Source organism: Onychomys torridus, chromosome 19 (assembly GCF_903995425.1).
Source record: "Onychomys torridus chromosome 19, mOncTor1.1, whole genome shotgun sequence".
NCBI classification, from domain to species: Eukaryota; Metazoa; Chordata; class Mammalia; order Rodentia; family Cricetidae; genus Onychomys; species Onychomys torridus.
Genome location: NC_050461.1, coordinates 40,935,836 through 40,957,570, shown reverse-complemented (window position 1 = coordinate 40,957,570; position 21,735 = coordinate 40,935,836). Strand labels below are relative to the sequence as shown.

The 21,735-nt window shown below is 40.8% G+C and overlaps 1 protein-coding gene across 1 annotated transcript in view; it reads right to left on the bottom strand.

Moving 5' to 3' along the window:
* Positions 1–11,780: 11,780 nt before the first annotated feature.
* The window catches only part of Phactr2 (phosphatase and actin regulator 2), a 238,157-nt gene continuing 228,202 nt past the window's right edge, over positions 11,781–21,735 (bottom strand). The window contains exons 9-11 of the mRNA XM_036168691.1: positions 19,286–19,341; positions 13,571–13,632; positions 11,781–12,047 (exon numbers count right to left, since the gene is read on the bottom strand). Of these exons, the coding sequence (XP_036024584.1) occupies positions 11,781–12,047; positions 13,571–13,632; positions 19,286–19,341 (385 nt within the window). The remainder of the gene's footprint in view (positions 12,048–13,570; positions 13,633–19,285; positions 19,342–21,735) is intronic.

Sequence of the window (21,735 nt, the reverse complement as noted above, 5' to 3'; positions counted from 1 at the left end):
GTGCCGTGAACAGATTCTAGTGGCAGGCAGTGCGGGAACATTATGCGTTAGTTCTGGCTCAATGAAAAGACTTGGGGTAGAAACTGTATTGTTCAGGAGCTAGATCTTATCATGGGAATCAAGTTTGGATTGGCTCCCCAAGCCACGACTGTGACAATCAACAATCCCTGGGGTAATCAACCTGTCAAGAAAGAAGCCTTCCTTGGACTAACAGATTCAGAGATGCCGGGCCATATTTGGTTGTTTCTACTGCTTTGGGGCCTATGATAAGGCTACATATCACAGTGGAAACATGTGGGAACACCGTTCATTCCTACTGTGGCCCCAGGAATGAGAATAAGGAAGAGTAAGAGACGTGGGGCCCATCCCCCTGCAGGCATGCTCCCAGTGACTGCTTTATAGAACAGATGTGTTCCTAAAATTTTGCACAGAAATTAAGTTTTGAGAATCCAAATTAAGAAGCTGAGGTGATGACTCCGTGGGTAAGAGGACTTCCCACACAAGTGTGAGGGTCTGAGTTTGGGTCTTCAGCCCCCATGCACATAGCCTGGCATGACCACATCAGCCTCTAACCACGGGGCTGTCGGGGCAGAGACAAGAGGATCTTTGGGGATTGCTGTCTGCCTGCCAGTCAGTGGGGTGTGTAGGGAAGAGAGATGCAGACTTGAGCTCTAGATTCAATGAGAAATCCTGTCTCCTCTGACCTCAGCAAACACATACACGTACATATGCTCAAACTCATATAGCAACACACACACACACACACACACACACACACACACACACACACACCTGAATTGATAGAAAGTTCCAGGACAAAGGAATGCATGATGAAGAAGACAAGGTTCTCTGTCCATTCTTCATGTAGGAAGGTCTGGTGTGGCAGAGAGACTCCCTTCATCTTAGGATGGTTCTTCTTCATGTGATCCCCTGTTTTGCATTTATCCTGAATGTCTCAGTGGTCTCTGTCAGAGGGAGGACTCTCCATTGGCAATCCACTCTTGCATCTATAACACACTGGACCTATACCCTCCCTGCTACCACTGGGGTCAGGAAAAGTTCATGTTAAAATGTGACAACACAAGTTTTACTTCTTCTGGAAAGTTGATCATAAAAAAAGAGACAGGATATTTCTGATGGCACAGAAATGGCTGAGGACATTAAGAAATTGGGCAATGGTGTATGTCTGTGTAGCTGAGTCTTGACCCCATTGCTGTCCTGTCTTTGCTCATCCCACCTGGTCACTCAAGCAAGTTTTCCTTCTGCAAAACTTTCTTCTAAATGGTAAGAGCTGGTGAGTTTATCCCCATCTGATAGCATGAGGCAAGAATAAATTACAGCAGAAAATAAGCAAGTAAACATGCATTTTGTAATTCTAATTTTGTAGTTTGCGTTAGTTAAATTTAATTAAATTTTGTAGTTCTAATTCTCAGAGTAGTATTTATGCTAGAAGGCTTCCTTTCAGTTGGGTTCTCTAAGCAAATTTGGTAAAATTAGCCACAGGGAGATGTCAGGGCCATTTCCTTTTTTGTCTTTTATGTACAAAATGATGCATTTTAATTCAGCATTTAAATAGTACAAAAGTTTATCAATAAAAATGAATCCCCTCCTTAGTCTTCACCCTTGTCTTTACTCTCACAGGAAAGAGCTAATTAAAAGTTGAGCTATATACTTCTAGGCATTTCTTTCCCTGTGCATTTACAAATGTGCCCATATATAATCTTGTATGTACAAACTACATATCCATACCCTCTCATATACATACAGCACATAGAAAGTCACTCTTTCTCTGTGGTATGTATGGCTCTCATCTCCATGACTGTGGTGTCCACAGATAATGTGCCGCACACTACTGAACAGGTAGTACAGGCTGTTTATGACACTTTGGCTTTTCACTGTCAACACTAAGTCCTTCATGTCCTGCTTATGTCTGTGTACACATGCCAGTATTTCTGTGGTTGCCCCACTGACTGGATTTCCTGGATCACTGGATTCATGTATTTTATAACTTTTTGAAGATTCTTCTCTGCTGTCTTCTACAAAGGGCAGTTAGTTTATTGACTCGTAGTTAGTGAGTATGCTGGACATCAGTCACCCTCAACAGTTGGGTGGGCAGGTGACTTCAAGGTTCCTGTTCCACAGTATAAATAGTAGTACACTGACTCATTTCCTTATGCTTGGGCAGCTTCACTCATCTTTGCTGACACTTTTTTTTATTGTTTGACTTTTGTATCCAAACTTTTGTAAATTTTATGTTGGATTGCTGGTGTTTTTTATGTAGATTAGTAAAATCTGAGCTATTAGTCCCCAGTAGTTCTCCTAACCTGCTGCTAGCCTTTTATCTCTTTTCACGATCTTTTGTGTAATATTTGCACGCTGAAATCTTTCTATGTTACTTTTGTAGTTCATTGTTGTTGTTTTTCTGTGCTTTATGAAAGGCATCCAAGAATGTAAAACCATTGTTTTCAACTGTTTTCACCCTTCCAGTGTTAATCCATCGGGCACTTATTTCTGTGGATGATTCAAAAGCGCACACGAACTTGGCTTTTGAAAATCAGTGCTCAGTTGTCTCTGTGCCTTGTAGTGCCCTCTAGATGTGAAGCTCCCTTCTAGTTTATCCACGGGCGTGGGTTCCATATTATGTCCTAAGGATCTTTGACTGTCCCTGCCTTGGCTAGTGACATTCTTGAATTAAGACTTGTAGTTCATTTTTCTTTTTGATGGGATTTTTTTATATTAATTATAACTGCTTGGCCATTAGCTCAGGCTTATTACTGACTAGCTCTTACATCTAAATTAACCCATAATTCTTATTTATGTTTAGCCATGTGGCTTGGTACCTTTTCTCAATTCTGCTTTCACATCTTGTTTCCTCTGTGTCTGGCTGGCACCTCCTGACTCAGCCCTCCTCTTCCAGAATTTTTTTTTTCACCTCCAAATGTCTATCGGCTATTTACTCTGTGAAGAAATTTGGGCTAGACTTGTGTTTTATTAAATCATTTGTTGATATTTGTATTGTTTAAAATAGATACAGGTTAGACAAGTTTTGAGGTGGTAACAGCTCATGTTGTAGAGATAAACTTAAAAACTTTTTTTGCCTTTAATCCCAGCACTGGGGAATGCAGGCAGATCTCTGTGAGTTCAAGGCCAGCCTAGTCTACAGAGCAATTTCCAAGACAGCCAAAGCCACACAGAGAAACCCTGTCTCAAAAAAAAAATTTTTAATGTATTGATTAACACTCTTTAAACTATCATTCAGATCAGGAAAAATTAAATATTCATACTACCAAAATAAACATGCTTTGTTCAAGTAGTCTTTAAGAGTTGGCAGTACAAATGTCTACTGCTATTTTTCCATTAATTTATATAACATCATTAGAGTTGCATTCCAGCACGGAAATATCTCTCTCTTAGAGTACATTATTTGGGCTTGTGAGTAATGACTCTTTCATTTTTATCACAGAAAATTCACTGGAATGCAAGAGGACAGTGCTGAAGGAGAGTTGACTATAAATAAGATGAAGGATTTACTGGTAATAGAGGGCTGGCTACCAGTGGAAGAGTCAGGCAAAATCCAGGAAAAACATTCAGAGAGAAACACTTGGGACATGGAGTTTATAAATCACTATAACTACAAACTGTGCCCCACTCCACACTATATTTATATTAATAAGACTTCTAACCCTCTAGTGCCCATACCCCCTCACGTACACGGCATTCCTCGGAAAGCCAGTTAGATACTCATGGGCACATACAATTTTCTCTTCTGCAAAGCCATGTTGTCACTGCCTTCTGATGATGTGGTGTCTGCTGCTTCAGTTTTGACTCTGGGGAAACCATGTCACCACTTTGAACAAGGAAACACAGTAGAGCTGTCAAGTTACCATGCCAGTCTAACGTGAGCTTGTTTCTGGCCCAGTAACATTTACTACTTGGAAGTCAGCTGCCACATGAAACACACCCAGTTGCCCTGAGCAAGCTGCAGTATGAGAGGCCCCAACACAAAGAAAGACTTCAGAGCATGAGATGCCATGTAGACAGAGGTCAAGGAACAGGAGGGCATACACACTTTCATGAAGAAACTGCTTTGGAAGTGGGTTCTTGAGACCCAGCATCTCACCAATGCCATGTGGGCCTGAAATAAAACCCTGGATTGACAAGTTCCAGAATTCCTACCTCACAAACTTGTAAATGCTATACATCACTGATTTAAGCCAGTAGCTTTGGGCTAGTTTGCTCCTAGGCAGTTGATAACCTAAACAGTACTCTAAGTTGACACAGAGGCCAGAGGGGTCTTGTGATCTACTGGATATCAAATGTGCCTTAAGTGATTATGGTGGAGCCACCCAAAAGCCTACAAGTCTTACATACGTACATCCAATAAAACGGGCTTTGGGGCCCCGCTAATCCAGATGACCTCATTTCCATGTGTGTGCTGGTTTGCATTTAGAAGTGACAAGTCAGTTGTATGTAATGATATGGTGAGAAGTGTGACACTGTGGGGAAGACATAGTTGTCTGATTATGGGGACAGTACTCACTTTCAAAATCTACTCAGTAAGGACCTACTTTTAGTATAACACTTACTACTTCATGTAAAAAGGAAGAGTCCTTAAGGGTTCAAAGGAAGAGAAAGGAAACCTTTCATATTGATCAGGTACACAGGGTATAAACATAGCTTTTGTTCTTACTTTTTTTTTTTCTTTCAGATGAGACTAGATTTTAGGCCTAATACTTTCTATCTCCATGTAACTGGGGCTGGTTTTGTTGAAAGATTAGACAGATGGGCTGAGGCAGTGGGACTGGAGCCAATGGTGCTGGGTTGGACCACCTCAGGGAAACCATTCAGTTGCATTTAATTTCTAAGATGCCAGGGGTTTGCACTGAGACCACATGGATAGTGGTGTCTGGTATCACGGGAATTAAACACACGACATAAAAATGACTAAAACTAAGTTTAAGTTTGGCGAATGGCGAGTAACCACATTCATCCCCCATGTGATCAGCCCCGTTCAGTTCAGGGGCACTTCTTGGCAAGAAACAACCGGCAGTTTGTTGAAAATACGGCTCTTGCAGCCATCTCACACATGCCGGCATGGGTTGTGAGTGAGGAACTAGCTAAGGCTTCCATTCGCTATCTTTTGTTTATTTCTTTGCTAAAAGGCCGGTGTCAAGGAGTGGACTGCGGGCTGACTCGTTAAGCTGAATGTCATGGGGAGTGAAGTGTGCATCCCGTGAGTCAGCTCATGACATTCTACAGAGAATTCAAATCACAGTCTTCCCAAGGAGCTGGCTAGACAGTGTGTTCCTGGGAAGGCAGTTTTTATCTTCATGCCCCTTGGAGGATATTGTTAAGAGTTGTAATAAACAAGGCAGAATCCATGTATCACCAGGAAACAGTCTGAATTCTGGTTCACTAAGAACTTAAAAAAAATTTTTTTTTTTTCAAAACATATATTTATACCTCCTCTCAGTACATCTTTGAGCACGCTGCCAGGACCTCCCAGGAATGGGCAGTTCCCCCACCCAGCATACCATGCCTTCCCTAGGGCCCTGCCTAGTCCTTAGTGACAAGGCCCTTCTCTGCTTGCACAATGGCATCCTTGTCAATACTAAACATCTTTAGCAGCTCACTAGAAATTTTTAGGCTGAAATCCTCATTGGTAGTTTAAATTTCAATCCAACTGTGTAACCATGGAGTGAAATTATTTTGGGGTTCTAAATAATATTTGAATTTAATATTCTTTATAAAGTAACTTAAGCTTTCTGCAATTTTGACTTTCATTAGGTTTTTATTTTTTATTTTTTCTTTAACTGGGGTATAGAGATCAAAACTTGAAAAATAAAACTAATCTTTTTGTTTTGCTTTGGTTTTTGAGACAGGGTTTCTTTGTGTAGCTTTTGAGGCCTATCCTGACTCACTTTGTAGACCAGGCTGGCCTTGAACTCACAGAGATCCACCTGCCTCTGCCTCCTGAGTGCTGGGATTAAAGGTGTATGCCACCATCGCCTGGCTAAAAAAAAAAAATAAAGTAATAAAAAAAACTATTTAAAGTTACATTTATTTTTATGTGTGTTTGTGTAGGGTGCTGTATGTACCATGTCATGGATGTGGAAGTCAGAGGAAAACCTCTTTTCATCATTTGTGTTCCAGAGACCAAACTCAGGTTGTCAGGCTTGGGGGAAAATGGTTTTACTCACTGAACCACCCTGCTGGCCCCCTAACCTAATTCTTTTTTTTAATTTATTTTTATTTTGTTTTAATTTTCTGATTGTTGGTGTTTTGTCTGCATTTATATCCCATGTGAAGGTGTTGGATCACCTGGAACAGAGTTACAGACAGTTGTGAGCTGCCATGTGGATGCTGGGAATTAAACCTTGGTCCTCTGGAAGAACAGCCAGTGCTCTTAACTCTGAGCCATCTCTCCAGCCTCCTCATAACCTAATTCTTAACACAACAGTTAAATCATACTTAATGAATTTTATATCAATGAACTTACTGAATCAAATACATTATATTTAGAATCTGACCAATAGGTGTTATGAAGTATTTTAAGGTAAAAATAATAAAAAATCCAATAATTTTTTGCTATAATGTCAATTAGCATGCTATTTTCATCCTTGAATAAAATGCTTTGAATATGTGGGCCATATTTCTTTACTCATACTTTGTGTGTGTCGCTGTGCGTTTGTGTCTGTAGCATGTGCATGCGCCCATGTGCACTCATTGGACACCCATGGAAACCCAGTGTTGACATCAGAGGTCTTCCTGGATCACTCTCCGCATTATTTCTTGAGCCAGCATTTCTCAGTGAATCCAGAACTCACTGTTTCAGTTAGACTGTCTGCTTGGCATCTCAGAGTTCACTGAATCCTGCCCCTTAGTACTGGGATTACGGGTACGTATGACACACTCAGCTTCCTCACATGAGGCCCTAGGATCCGAACTGTGGTTTTTATGCTTGCTGAGCATACTTTCTCTACAGAGCCATCTACCTAGCCCCTTAGAACAGTGGTGTGAAATTACTGAATTTTTCTTGGTGTTATGTAGAAAATAGTATTTTTTTTTCTTTTTTTCCTTTTTTTTTTTTTTTTGAGATAGGGTTTCTCTGTGTAGCTTTGTGCCTTTCCTGGAACTCACTCTGTAGAGCTACAGAAAACAGTATTTTTAGACATTTATAAAAATACCATGCACTGATCTAAGCCCCATTTGTTGATTTTTCCTGTTTGTGAGTCTGGATATTCAGCTATTTGATAACAAACACACACCACTTTCATGCACAAATCACACTATACACAGACAGATCACTTGCATGTACAAAACATACTACACATAAACAGCATGTTCAATTTTTGGATTTTTCTACATTCTACCTTTAAAAGTATACATTTTTTCAGTCTAAAACATATTCTTACTTTTAGGAAACGTACTCTTCTCATAGGGAACACAGACACAATAAAAACAGCCCTAAAAATTTTGTCTTTTAGACCTTAATCATATGTCGGGATAAATGTACAAGATTTCCATGAGGGAAAGTAAGTCAGGAGGGACTCTGGCTCTGCCCTGGGGCTCAGGTGTCATGTTCAAGGGAGATGTGAGACTCCTATGTCTTCAGAGTACTCCAGAACAGAAACCATGCTTGCAGAAGAAAACCTGACCAGGCCTAACTCCCCTACATTTAACAAGTCCAAGACAAAAGCCTATCTTTGTCTCAGTTCAAAATGTTCTTCAAAAACAAAACAAAAAAACCACACCAAAAAAAAAATAATAATAATAAAAAATCTCTGCCCATCATAGCTGAGGTGGATGAGCTGGGCCTCCTATGAACAGAACCAAGTCTAGGAAGGGCTCTTCTGGGGGATGGAAATTGAGCTTGCATAGAAGGGTGGTTAGTCATGTAGACTGTCTCTCCGGCACAGTGGAGGATTTTACTGTTTATCTGACCTTTCTAAAGGTTGGCATTTGAATAATGAGGTGGCTGGCAATAGATGTGCCAAATCATACTTTTCTAAGATGGCTAGAATATTACCTTCAGTCTACACAATCTGACCTCGCTCGCTGCTCTCCTAACAAGAGGGAGAGCTTTCCACCCCTCTTCCCTGGGTTCTGAGCTGGCCTTAGGACTCACCTGGAACCAACAGAACAAAGCAGACGTACAATTTGAGTGACTTCTGTAGTCAGCTTTTCCTTTGGGCTTCAGCTCACAAATAACAACATGAAGACTTCTTATTAATTATGAAAGCTTAGCCTATAGTTTAGGCTTGCTCCTAACTAGCTTTTATAACTTAAATTAACCCACGTATATTAATCTACCTTCTGCCACATGGGGTTACCTCTCTTACATCTTGCACCTCCTGTTTCTTCTCCATGTCTCCTGGCATCTCTCACGTGACTAGATTCCTCCTCCTCTTCCTTTCTCTCCCCAGAAATCCCACCTATACTTCCTGCCTAGCTATCGGCTGTTCAGCTTTTTATTACACCAATCACAGAAGATACATCTTTTGCTAGGCTCTCTGGGGACAGATATCTGCTGTGAGGGAAGCTAGCTGAGGGAAGAGGTCTGATGACTTGCACTATAGAGGCCATGTGTAGGAAGTTCTGTGGGTGGCCCAGCTGAGCTCCACCTCTGGGCATGGCAACCAATGTTTGAGACACATTGGAGAGTTGATCCTGAGTAAACTTAGTCAACTTCATGGCATGCAGAGTTGTCCAAATGGTCCTTGAATATATTCCAACCTATGAAATCTGTAAGATCTATGGAACTCTGTTCTTCATCACTAAGCTGAGGGTAGTTTACTGTATGGGGACAGTGGCTGTAGCAGTGTCAACTACAAGTCACTGAATGAGGGGAGAACGATGAAAGCCCACAGCTGAAAGGAGAGTGACCGGAAGAAATTCATTTCTTGCAATATGATACACTAGGTGCCTTGATTAACCCTTCCATTGAAAAACAATGAAAATGGTAAACATAGCATTAAAAATTATCTTAAATGTATTGAATTTCTGATAAGAGAGCAGAAAGAAACTTCTTGGTGGGGGGTGGGGGTGAGGGTGGGGGGTGGGGGTAGGGGTCATGGGGCGAAATAAAGAAAGGGAGCCTGGAAAAGGAAAGCAAACATTGAAAATGTCTTTGACTTGAGGATACTTGCATTAAATCTGGTGAATATGAGCAGTCATTTTCAAAAGCAGGCTAGATATGGAAGATGGAGGAGACCAAATGGAACATCCCAATGCAAAGCTGGCCTGAGCTACCAAACCTCAGAGGACACCAAAGGGGACTTGGAGTTGGAGCTGGTATGGGGTGGGTCGGAAATGTAGGCTGAGGATTTGGACCCATAAGCTTACTGTCCACCTGGTTTGCAGTCTAAATCTACAGTACTAAGGTAACCTGAGGTAATTCAATTTGCTAATACAGTTTAAAATAACATTAAGTAAAAGAAGCTTTAGAGAATAAGTCATTTCTTGAGATAGAGCTTCATAACAAAATTTTTATAACAAAAATGCAGTTAATTCTACACATCTAATGACACATCTCATACATGAGGGGTAGACTTTTAAAATGTATTTATTTACTGTGTGTGCCTGACATTTCTCTCCTTCCACCATAGGGGTCCTGGGAATGGAGCTTAGGTCATGAGGCTTGCAAAGCAAGTGCTTTTTACCTGATGAGCCTTCCTTCTGGACCATGAAGAGTTAAAAAACCCCAAAACCAAATTATAACACAGAAAGGAAAGAGTTTAACTACACTCAACTGTATTAAGGCATCTCTTTTTCACCAAAAAGTCCCATAAACAGAGTTGGAACGTCCTCAAATGGAAGAAGGCATGCGCTTAATTTCAAATTACATAGACATGGATCTATGAAGAACTCCTATGAATTAACAAGTCAAGAGAAGATGGGCAGAAGACCAGCAGCTCACAGAAGTGGAAACTATTTCCTGTATGCCTTTGACAATCTGCTTGTACAGCGAGGCATCTGTGCATAGCCTCCTCCCTTGGTGCCTGTTGCAGCCTATGCTGACCATCCCACCCTCCATGGCCTCCTCTTGCTGTCTACTAAACGTTGGCCTGTTGCTCTAATGATTATGTCCTGCTTGAATGCTTCCTCTTCTTGTAGACTTTACCTTCCCTGTGTTTTGGCTCCTTTTTTCAAGTTAAAAATTGTTAAAAATTTCTTCCCACTCCCCTTGGGCTAGAGAGATGACTCAATGGTTTAAGAGCACTGGCTGCTCTTCCAGAGGACCTGGGTTCAATTCTCAGCACCCACAAGGCAGTTCACAACTGTCTGTAACTCCAGTTCCAGGATACCAAAACACCTTCATACAGACATACATACAGACAAAATTCCAAATCACGTAAATTTTTAAAAATTTAAATAATAATAAAAATTCATCCCCTAAATTAAAAACAACAACAACAACAACAAACACAGACTTCATTTGGATGCCCCTCCTCCATTCCAAGTTTACTCACTTAGGCTAATGAATGAACTCACTCTATCTCCTCCCTTCAAGGCCGAGAATCTGGGAACTGTGTTCATCCTTATGTTCATCTTTCAGCAGTCAGTCCTCTGAAATGCTTCTCCCACTGGCTAGTAAACACTCAAGGTCATCCTCCTGCCTCTCTCCTTCTGGGCCGATGTGTCTTCTCTTTTCACATCTTACAGAGGCTTTTCCTACACTATTCCTCTATTACTTGCTTCTAAATGTTCCTGGGATGCTTTTCTGAGCTGCGTCCCCTCCCCCTTCTCTTTTCAGCCCTGCTGGGGCTTGAACTCAGGGACTCATCCATGATAGGCAAGTGGTCTGTCACTGAGCTAGACCTGCAGCCCAACTTCCCCCCTCCTGTTGTTGTATTTCTTCCTATTTTTCGTTTCTATTGGTGGGAAAGTCATTTTTTGGATAAACGTCTCCAACGTGTGCTTTACACATAGTGCATGCTTTACAAAATGCAACGCTTATTTAAGAAATATCACTACACTGTATCATTAAATACCCGGTTTTACAGGTTCGGCATGTATTTATTCAACACCAGATTTTGCTGAGAGTAAAATATTATGAACTCACTGTTAGGGATACTGGCAAATAGGTAAGATGAAAAACTTAAAAACAAATGGTTGGTATTATTCCTGGGCTATGGAACACTTCTTGGAAACAACTTAAGGGAAGATTTATTTGAGCTTACAGTGTCAGAGCTGTGAGCCCATCAGGGGATGGTGTAATGGAGACAAGATGGAGAAAAGAAGCTCCCACTACAGTGGCCTAAGAGCAGCAAAGTGGATATCAGACAAGGCTGCCACCTGACGTAACTCCCAAGGACATTCCTGACACCATACTCTTGCCTCCAACTAGGCCTTACCTATTACCCCTCACCAGTGCCCAATAAAATTACAAATCTGCCAAGGGATTAATTCATTTTAGACCAGAGACTTTTTTCTTTTCTTTTCTTTTTTTCTGTTTGTTTGTTTTTCAAGACAGGGTTTCTCTGTGTAGCTTTGCGCCTCTCCTGGATCTCGCTCTGTAGCCCAGGCTGGCCTCGAACTCACAGAGATCCACCTGCCTCTACCTCCCAAGTACTGGGATTAAAGGCGTACGTGCTACCACTTCGTAGCGTAGACCAGAGACTTCTTGATGTAGTTGCCTCTAGGAATGCTCGAAAACAAACACACCTGCATGCATACTTTATGATCTCCTAGGAATTTTGCAGTCCAGTCAAGCTGATAGCCCAGGTTGACTATCACAACGAGGAGACTTTCCTCAACTACGCTTGAATGAGGACAGGTTATACAGCAACTAAGGGCGAGCTTTCTCTGAAGTCTAGTTGAAAGAACTGTATTGCTATTACGCCACATGACCACTTAAGGTTTTGGAAGCAGGTTTTGGAAGCACAAAAGGTCACTGAGAGACTTGCCTTGTCTGCAGGTGTCAACCTGGCCCAGGGCTTGTCAGCTCGGCGGTCATAGTCGGGAGAATCAGTGACTTCTACATACTCATTAAATCGCAGGATCCTTCGGGCTTGTAGCTCTGCCACAGTAGGTCTTAGGCTGAGCTACAGGAGGGTAGGAGGGAAAGGCAGAGATCAGTTACACGTTTATAACCTCTAGGCAGCAAGTTTTCTGTCTGGAACACTTCAAAGTTAAGGTCACTTTCAGGTATTAAAAGAAAAGCAATGGCATCTTGGGAATTTGTAATGAGACCTAGAAAGCAGCGTGCCCTCATTTCCAGACCAGAAAATCATCACTGCTAGCTAGGTCAGCCCTTGGCAACCCTCTGTATTGTGCGATTCCCTACAACATGCCTGGCGCTAAGACTAACGCTTGCCTGTCATCTCTGACACAGGAACACACGATGGCAAAGGCCCACTAGTAATACAGCTCGAGGATGGTTATCTTGGTGGCTGACAGACTGACCCAGAAGCTATGAAACTCCTAGAAAGTGGAAATGAGTGTCTGCTTCTGGCTTTCCTGACATATATGGAGAAATGCAGTGTTCTCAGCAGAAGTGCCTCAGAGAAAGGTGTAGCTACAGTGTGGTCTTCCTGGGGAGAAGGACACAGGTCCTGCATTGGCCATCCACAGCCAGAGCGGCTGACTGGCAGATGAAGGAGGCTTCCTGGAGAACAGTCCTTGCGATCTTTCTGACATGTCTGCTTTTGGGGATTCCTTTGTGAGTCTTCTGTCCCATTCAAATTTATCACCATATCTAATGTGGCTAGCCCTGGGGGTGTCTTTGATTTACAAGCACCAAGAATAAGGCTGGAATAATCCTCTACATGAAAGAAACCCAGACCTACCTTGGAATGCTTTTGCTGTGAGCACTCCAGCCAGCCCTCAACAATGTGAGTCAGGCCACATGCTTGACTATGGGGTCATATTTTAGTCCCCCTGTTCTCTTCTAGGTATGGAAGATATGTCTGAGAAACCACTAGATGGATTTGTAATGAAATATAAATTCTGATCATCCTTAATTTTTCCAAAGGCTATTATTTTTTGACACAGAAGAAGAAAGTCGTGCCCTTGCAAGCAGGTATGTATTGTTGTAAATAAGTGGAAACAATTGCCTAAGTTCTAGAGATAAGCCATTTGTCAATCTGGGTAACACTGTGGTCAAATTCACTCAATGAATTACTTAGCCAGGTCTGCTGCACAACAGTGACAAACCATTAATAAAATACTTATTTAGTATTTCCAAGACTAAATGGAAACTGTGAGTATTTTTAAATCTCATTAAAGACATAAAAATATACTAAAATGCTAATGTTGGCTCTCTAAATGGAAGATTTGCGTATGTCATTTTCCTTTTTGTATTTAAACCTTTTAAAATTAAAATACGTATTGTCATAATCAGTCAATGCAATGTACACACTTATTTTTTCAAAATGAACATAGCATGCAAGGAGAAAAATAACTGATTTTTATGCATTATTGATTTGAATGCCTTGGATCATACAATGATCTAATAGGAGCGCTCATCCCTAAACATCCCAGTCACACGTAAAGAGTGGGCTTGTAGCTAACAAAATAAACTGTATCCCAGAACACACAAGCTCATTAGCAGTCAAAACATTATCACCTTCCGGCTGAGTCTCCGTTTGAGTTCCATCTTTGCTTCCTGCTCCTCTTCTTCGTTCTTTTCTGTTTATTAGGGGAGGGAGGCATAAGTGCAGTTACTAGAGATGACGGTGTAAACAGAAAAGTCTATCACCAACAGTTACCCAGCTCTGGCATGTGCTGATTAAACAAGCCATCACCTTAGAAATGTATCAAAGGATTCTGCAGAAAGAGTGGTCATATACATGGAATATGTGTGCATACATGCAAGGATGCTTCCTTATGGAACTGGCTGACTTACTTCACTGATTTTAAACCTCATTGCTTCCTGATTTCTTGTTCTATGCCCATACTATTGCTGACCACCTCATGGTCTTAGAAACACAATATCTACCAGAATTCAGATAAAAATCTACTTCTGGATCTGATCTTCATGTGAAAACTCCAAAGCACATTAAAAAAACAAATTAGAACCATCCCATGCACGTCTGAGCTGCTGACTTCCATTCAAGCCCAACCAAAATATTTGATTTGTCTTCCTATGTTTCCATAGAAGCAAAATGTAAGCATTCCTTGGGACTTGGCTTTTAAACCAGTGTTCTGAATGGGGTCAAGATGTACTGCGGGTGGAAATTATTTATTTTCTTGTGGAGTTTAACTTTCCAAAGTCGTCTTGTTCTCTGGTGCTTCATCAAGTAGTACAATTTCATGCAGTACAGCAGATGGGATTGAAAAAAAAAGTTCAGAATTTTTAAAGAAACAGACAGCCTTCAGGATTTATGGGATGCATATTTGCAAAGCTCCTGTCTGTTTCTTCCTGTATCTCATCTGTGTTAAGTAAGTTATTGGTTTTCACTTCAGAGCAGAATATGTACAATACTTATATTCTAAAGATTCTAGTGAAGTCTTCAGAATCAACTAAGTCTTCAGAAAAATTCTTTTTTATGAAAACGTTTTATTTTTTAATCTCTCTCTCTCTCTCTCTCTCTCTCTCTCTCTCTCTGTGTGTGTGTGTGTGTGTGTGTGTGTGGTGCTACCCACCTTGGTTTTTAAGACAGTGTTTCTCACTAGGACCTGAGGGTTATTGACTAGGCTGTGGTATCTGGCCAGAAAGCTCCAGTAATCCACCTGTCTCTGCCTCACCAGCACTGACATGGTAAGTGTGCCCCATCACATCCAGCTTTCTAAAATGGGTGCTGGAGACAGAACTTAGGTCTCGAGGCTTACATAGCAAACACTTTACTGACTGAGCAATTCCCCTAACTCCAAAATATATTTATTGTAAACATTCAAATTGACTTTTCACCACTAAGGTTACTGGCTTCAAGAGTAAAAAGTCAGTCTTGAGTATATACAGCACCTACAGGTATTTGCTTATTGACCAGGCTGTATTCTCTATACATGTTTTGTTTTTTTCCTCTGGACATAACGAAGTTTCTGTTTTCTTCTGAAATACTTTTTCTGATTTACACGTGACACAGATGATCCATGTAATCATACACAGTGACACAAACCGAAATCACCCTCAGACAAGAGACACTTAAAGTTCCTGCATCACATGGATTTGGTTATAACTTGGATTTCTTATTATGAATGAACTGTAAGCTTGGGTGACTGCTTCACAGAAACATGTCTATCTATACCGTTAAAGTGTATCCAAAGGGCCAATTACTTAACGTGAATGGAATGAAGCTGGTGAATTGTCTATTATACATATTACAAGGCAAGAGCTGTGATGATACAATAAGAAATAATATATTCCTTAAGTATAATTTTAGTCACTTCTTCCTATATGCCTACCATGCTTCACTTTTTCTTTCTTTTTTTTTAAAGAGTGACTTTAAAAAGTCAAATTTATTTATTTTATTTTATGAATTTTTTGCCTTCATTTACGTTTGCACACCGTGTGTGCTTGGGGTCCACAGAGGTCAGAAGAGGGCATTGGATGTCCTGGAACTGAAGTTGCAGATGGTTGTGAACTGACATGTGAATGATGGGAATTGAACCCAGGTCTTCTGCAAGAGCAGCCAGTGCCCTGGACTGCTAAGCCACCTCTCCAGCACCCCAACCCCCATGCTGCATTTCTTAAAGGCATTTTCAAAAACAAACAAACAAAAAATCCTAAAAGTTTTTCATATTTACGTAAAATGTCATTTCTTTAAAGGGAATATTAGTTTTACCCTTTTAAGGATGTTGTACAACAAAGTGATAGTCGGTAACGTTTAAGAAAGGAAGAGCGGATTAGGGAGCTTAAGTAAACAGGGTTTTAACTATCTGGGAACTCTTCCCTGACAGTAGGAACTAACTGGCCTTTAACATTTCCCATGTCTGAAGTGATACTTCTAAAGAGGGTGAGGGATGGAGGGGAGCTGCCATGGGGTAGCCTCTGAGTCTTTGCGGAGTGGTACAGGGACAAGGGGACATCTTGATACTGGTACTTAAATATTCACCGAGATGTTCACTTCGGGTACATTCCCTTCACTTTTCGATTAATTGGAGGACTAACTGTACAATATGACGTAAACTGTTTTGAGCACTGGGAAGGACTGAAGGATTTTCATGAAGGATTCGACAGAACTCTTGGTCAGTGTCTTGCATCAGAGCATAAGGGTGCCACTTAAGATGGCCCCAGAGAAGTGTCTGAATAAACACTCCATCAATACATGTGCTTTCATGGCAGCAGGCACTGCAGAAACCTGACTGCCTAGCCAGGGTCAGGCCCCAGCATGGTGTTAATGAGCTCAGAGGTCACAGAGAGCAGGAGCAACAACCAGAACAGAAGTGTATTCCTGAACCATCGATTTGTGTGCAATGACCTGGGCTTCCCCTACATGTTCTTCCCGGTTTCCTTGACATGTTTCCATGTGAGTGGTTTTTGTTTTGTTTTGTTTTATCTTTTAAACATTTATTCATTTATTTACTCGTGTGTGTGTGTGTGTGTGTGTGTGTGTGTGTGTGTGTGTGTGTATGTGTATGCATGTGCATGTGTGTGTGTGTGTTCATAAGCACACTGCCACAGCACACATGTGGAGAGAATAAATTTTGTAGAAGTGGATTCATGTAGATTCATGTGGGTCCTGGCGATTAGACTCAAGTTGTCAGACTTGGTGTCAGAGCCTTAACCTGCTGAGCCATCTCACTGGCCTCATGGAAGTATTTTCAACAAACGAAAATACATTTGTAAACTTTTGAATGTGTGTGTGTGTGTGTGTGTGTGTGTGTGTGTGTGTGTATACATACATATATATGAACATAAATCAATGGATGGGTAGTACATGATAAAGATGTCAACAGTAGAACATAGATGGCAGATACATGGTGAGTTGCTCTCCATAAAATTCCTTCAATTTTTTTTTGTAGATTTAAAAAATTTCATAGTTAATTGTTGAAGAAAAAGATTCAGAAACCAGTGGCCTGGGTCATTTTTTTTTCTCTCTCTATGGAAAACACAGCTGGAACGACACAGCTGCACCCAAGAGCTATGCATCCTTTCTCAGGTCCTGTATGGAAAAGATGTCCTATCCATATCACTTTTCCTGATCAGCCAGAGGCAGGAAAAGATATCTCTATGTATGTTCTTGATTTTAAGGGACTGGTTTGAAAATGAATAATCAAATATAAATATAGTTTACGTGTTATATAACATGTACTTATACATATTATATAGTTTATATGTTACACAATATAAATGTAGTTAAAGAAAACCACTCTAACACAGGGAAGAAACCAAGTGTGGAGCATAAGGGACATGATGCTAAGATGTCAAGCTTGTCCCACGTCCTCAGAGAACAGCTACTGGCATTTCATTTCCTGCCATCTCAGTCATAGTGACTAAAGGGGTGGTGGGTTTCCATTAGAGAACTCTTGAATACTCTATGCTTTCAATCAGTTTCCTAGCCCTCAAGAGATGGCCTATGTGACCTTAAAAATCATACTGTGCCAGTCACAGACAGTTTTCTGGTGTCTTTATTTAGATACTGTTGCTGCTTTTGAACAAAAAACTTGAGATGAAATAAACAAGGAAAAAGAGAAAAGTATGGAGGAATGTAGAAGGGGGATGAATGAAGTGTTTGCGGGCTCAGCCCCTGTGATGCTCACTGGAAAGAACACCACCCACCCATCCCCAACCCGCCACCACCCCCAGCTCAGCCTGCTTCCCTTGGCCCATGTCAGGGGATCAGGAGCCAGTCAGCAGCCTCTCTAGATTGGAAATAGGACCTCCACTGTCCAGAATCAACATGAACTTAGAAGGAAGTAAAACAGGGCTGGAATCAAGTCTGAAGTTGATTTGGGGGCTTCACTCTTGCCCGAACCTCCAGGAAAACAGAGGGTACAGAAGCCAATACAGCACTTAAGATCAACATGCAATAAATTTCCGGATCCATGAAAGAGTTCCTCAAATAACTAAACTCCAGTGTGGCTTGGCACATCAGTCCCAAAGGACAGGATTACCAGAACTTGCAAGGCCTTCTTTTCAAAGTATTTCATCAGACATCCAAGAAGACATACCCTCAGTACTTGCAGGGGCTTGCATTCCCCCTGGAGCTTAAACATGAACTTAGAGAGTATGTCCTAGGAACTCCTCATGGAAAACACTTTTGGCACCTTAGGGTTTTGTTTTCATGTCAACATTAGATGTTGCTCAGGTAAAAATGCTTAGGTTGTAGCTATAAGCTCTTTGTCTTTCCAAAGGGCATTTCTGCATATTAGCAGGCACTTTGATGGGTGCTATTCAGCTCATACTCACAAACAGCCAGAAAAAGCACAGCAGGGGAGAGATGCTACAGACTGGGTGGTTGGTCCTTCTAGCACTGGTAAATGCTCATTGTTGGGCTCTTTCAGTTACAGCAAAAGCCCTATAAATATGCTACAAAAATCTTTTTTTTCCTTTACAGAAGAAAATAACTCATATTAAAGCATGGGGTCATCCAGCAGGCTGACTGTACTCTGCAGGCTTGGTTGAAAAGGATGTCCCCATGCCAATGGCTCACTACTATTGCAGTCTGCCCGGAGTGCTGATCGTTCCTGTATTTTGGTATTTCATAAACTAAAAGGCTCCTCTGGAACTAGGTTAGTATCCAGAAGTATAGCTCGGCTTGCTTTTTTACTCACTGAGGCTAGTGGCCATCCTGAGAACGGCGGGACAAACTGTGTTTCTAGTGGGATCTCCCACACTTTGCCACCAGAAGTCAGAATGGAAAAATCAAGTGGGAAATGAATGGAGAACTCTTTAAGGCTCAAGAAACCACAAAGAATTCAAGAAAGAAGAAGAGCTATCACAACAATGGAAAATGAAATGCCTTGAAAAATCCCTCTAACCATCATTTTAAACTGGGACTTTTGTCCAACCTAGCAACAAACTGTATTATTCATAACAATATAGGAATGTTTGATTGATTTCCTTGTGGATCCTTTCCTTGGCAGTTCTTTGAAAGCAGACTAGAGCATTTGCTTTAATATTTGGGCAAAAGAACATATGGGATAAATTTGATTTTTCTCAGAAATAATTGCTATGACCAGGACTCCACTTTAGGGAATATCAGGCTTAAAGTCATAAAATGAAATATGAAAACCAAGAAATTATTTTTCAAATATGTAAACGTCTACTAATATATATGACATACATGGGCCATTACAGTCAGTTGTGAATCATGTTTCCCTCCTGATGGATGGTTTGTCTCTGGGGCACCTTGTTATTGATCACCTGAGGGATCATGGTATAGCAACATATACTCACGTTTTAAGATGTTTCTTTGCTCTAATTCTTCAGTTGTTGGCCTCTGGCTGAGTCTTCTACAATGATAAGATGATATGCTACAGTTTACAAAATGAATACACCCTGAGTTAAAAATGAGGTCCATTTGGCAGAAGATATGAATGAACCAGCAAAGCTAGACATTGTCACATCTTGAAAAATAAAAATAAAATTTTAAGCCTTTAAAATAAATGTCTCCTTCCTGTTTGTAGACTACTGAATGTGGCTTAGACTTCCACATGTCTTCGCTTCTCTACCCATCCTTGGAAGACAGGCATCTGACTTTTTGGCTGGGCAAATGCCTATAGGTCATAGCTTCCTTAGCTAGGTATGGGAAGCAACTGACTTCTTTCAAGGGGACATGAGCAAGAGTGAGCTTTGTTAAATTGTTTGTACTCCTCAACACAGATAAGTGTGCGGTCCCTGCTTCCATTTCTTTCTTGCATAGGCTACACTCGAACATGGTATTATGTATGAGCTTTGATCTTGTAGATAAGATTCCCCAGGGCCAAAAGAAATGTACAAAACAGAAGGAGTCGGGGTGTTAGGTCTATGAGAAGAGAAGGAGAAATTTTCCATCATGCTGGGTGGTCCAGCTTCCTCTGACTGTCTGGTATGAAAGAAATCAACATACATTGCTTGAACTCCTGTATTCCTGACAAGTTACAGCAGCTTAGCTGATAGCTTGCTTAATTAATGTACAGGGTACTGGGGCCTCAAATCTGCTGCTGCTGCAAAGTTCACGCCAACGTATGAGTTGCTCAATCTATGCTGCCCAGGGTTTGAAGGGAAATCCTGCATCAGGCACTGCAAGCGAACATATTCTATACTATGCTATCTTAAGCTATGCGGCCCTTTCTTCCCTGCTGTTGAGATAAGCCAGGCTCATCCAGGATTAGTAGTTAACTGCTTTACAAGAGAGCAGGAACTCTTAGAAACTCCTTATTACTTTGTTCTTGGTCTTGTTTACATGATTAATTTGTTGTTCATTGCTGTGAAAGATTGCCTCAGGATGTAGGCTGAATTTATGTAAATTTTCTCAAATTTTCATTGAAGTTAGACCTCCATTGGGACCACTCTGAAATGAAGGTGAGGGACTGAGTCCACAAAAGGCTCCAGGGAGCAATGGTACCTATGCAGTTGGATTCTTTGTCATGACTACACTGTGTGCTATGTGTATGTACTGTCCATGGACTACAGTTTGTCAAACCCAAGTGTGCTAGCTTTCTCTTCCTGAAGGAACTTCCTTCTTCTGGAATGCTTTCTTTTCCTTTCCTACCTTCTAAAATCCTACAGTTGATTAAAATGGGGCCTTGACGGTCATCTGGCATTAAGAGTGGAAGCTTCTGGGTTCTTTAGCCCCATGGGAGAATATTAAACAGCCCTTGCCCTTGTATCATGCTAGATGCTTAAAGTGTTGGGAATCCTCAGAACAATTCAGCAAGGCAAGGGCCAGCTCCCACCTTGCAGACAAAGAAAGGGAGTTAAACTGACTTGCTTAAATTAAAACATGAGCAAACGCTGGGGTCAAGATCCACTCCTATCGCATTTGACTTAAACTGACTTATCTAAGCTTGAACTGTGTGAACTGTTCACTGGTATAAGATGTGCTGTGTTCACTGAAAGCAACTCTTTAACATTTACATATTACTAAGAACAAAACACTACTATATTAAAAAAATTTTAAAGCTATAGATCATGTCTGTACTCACAAAGATATTAAATATTTGATGGGTGGCATTTGAATACTAGTTCATAAAAGATAGAGGTGGTACCCCAGATGGATGTTTAGAACTGAAATGGAGACATCTCCACCCATTCTAATCTATGCTCACACTTCTGCTCTTTCTGTGGAAGCCTGAGCATCATCTCCAAGAAATCCCTGATGAAACTCATAGAAGACTGATGTTCAGTGACGGGATGCTACACTGCTCTCCCCCCCCACCACTTTATCAGTGCCCTGGTTTTGTCTACTTGGTTCATTCTTGGTTTGTTTTAACTTGTCATTTGCTATCCATAGTCTTATAACACATATCTTTATAAAAAGTTCTTCAAATAAATAATTGTAGATCCTTTCCTTCATCCACATGTTCTCAAAATGGAATTATTAGGCAAAGAAATACCTTTATAGCTATTTTTTATCACAGTGCTAAACTGCTTCAAAAATATTGATCAAGAACAATGTATGTTATTTTCCCATAAACTCAGGTTTCATTTTTAATTGTGCTTTGCTGGTTCAATAAGTATTTGCAATTCAAGTTAAAAATAAACATTTAATTTTACTAGGTACTCGATGTAATCCAAGTAATAAGAGCTTTAAATATAAGAACTGTTTCAGGGGTGGCATCAAGCAATGGCTATCTTTTGTCTTGTTTTAGATATATTTTTGTCAGTAGATTTTTTTTCCCAGTTCTAAATAAGGCCACACATCC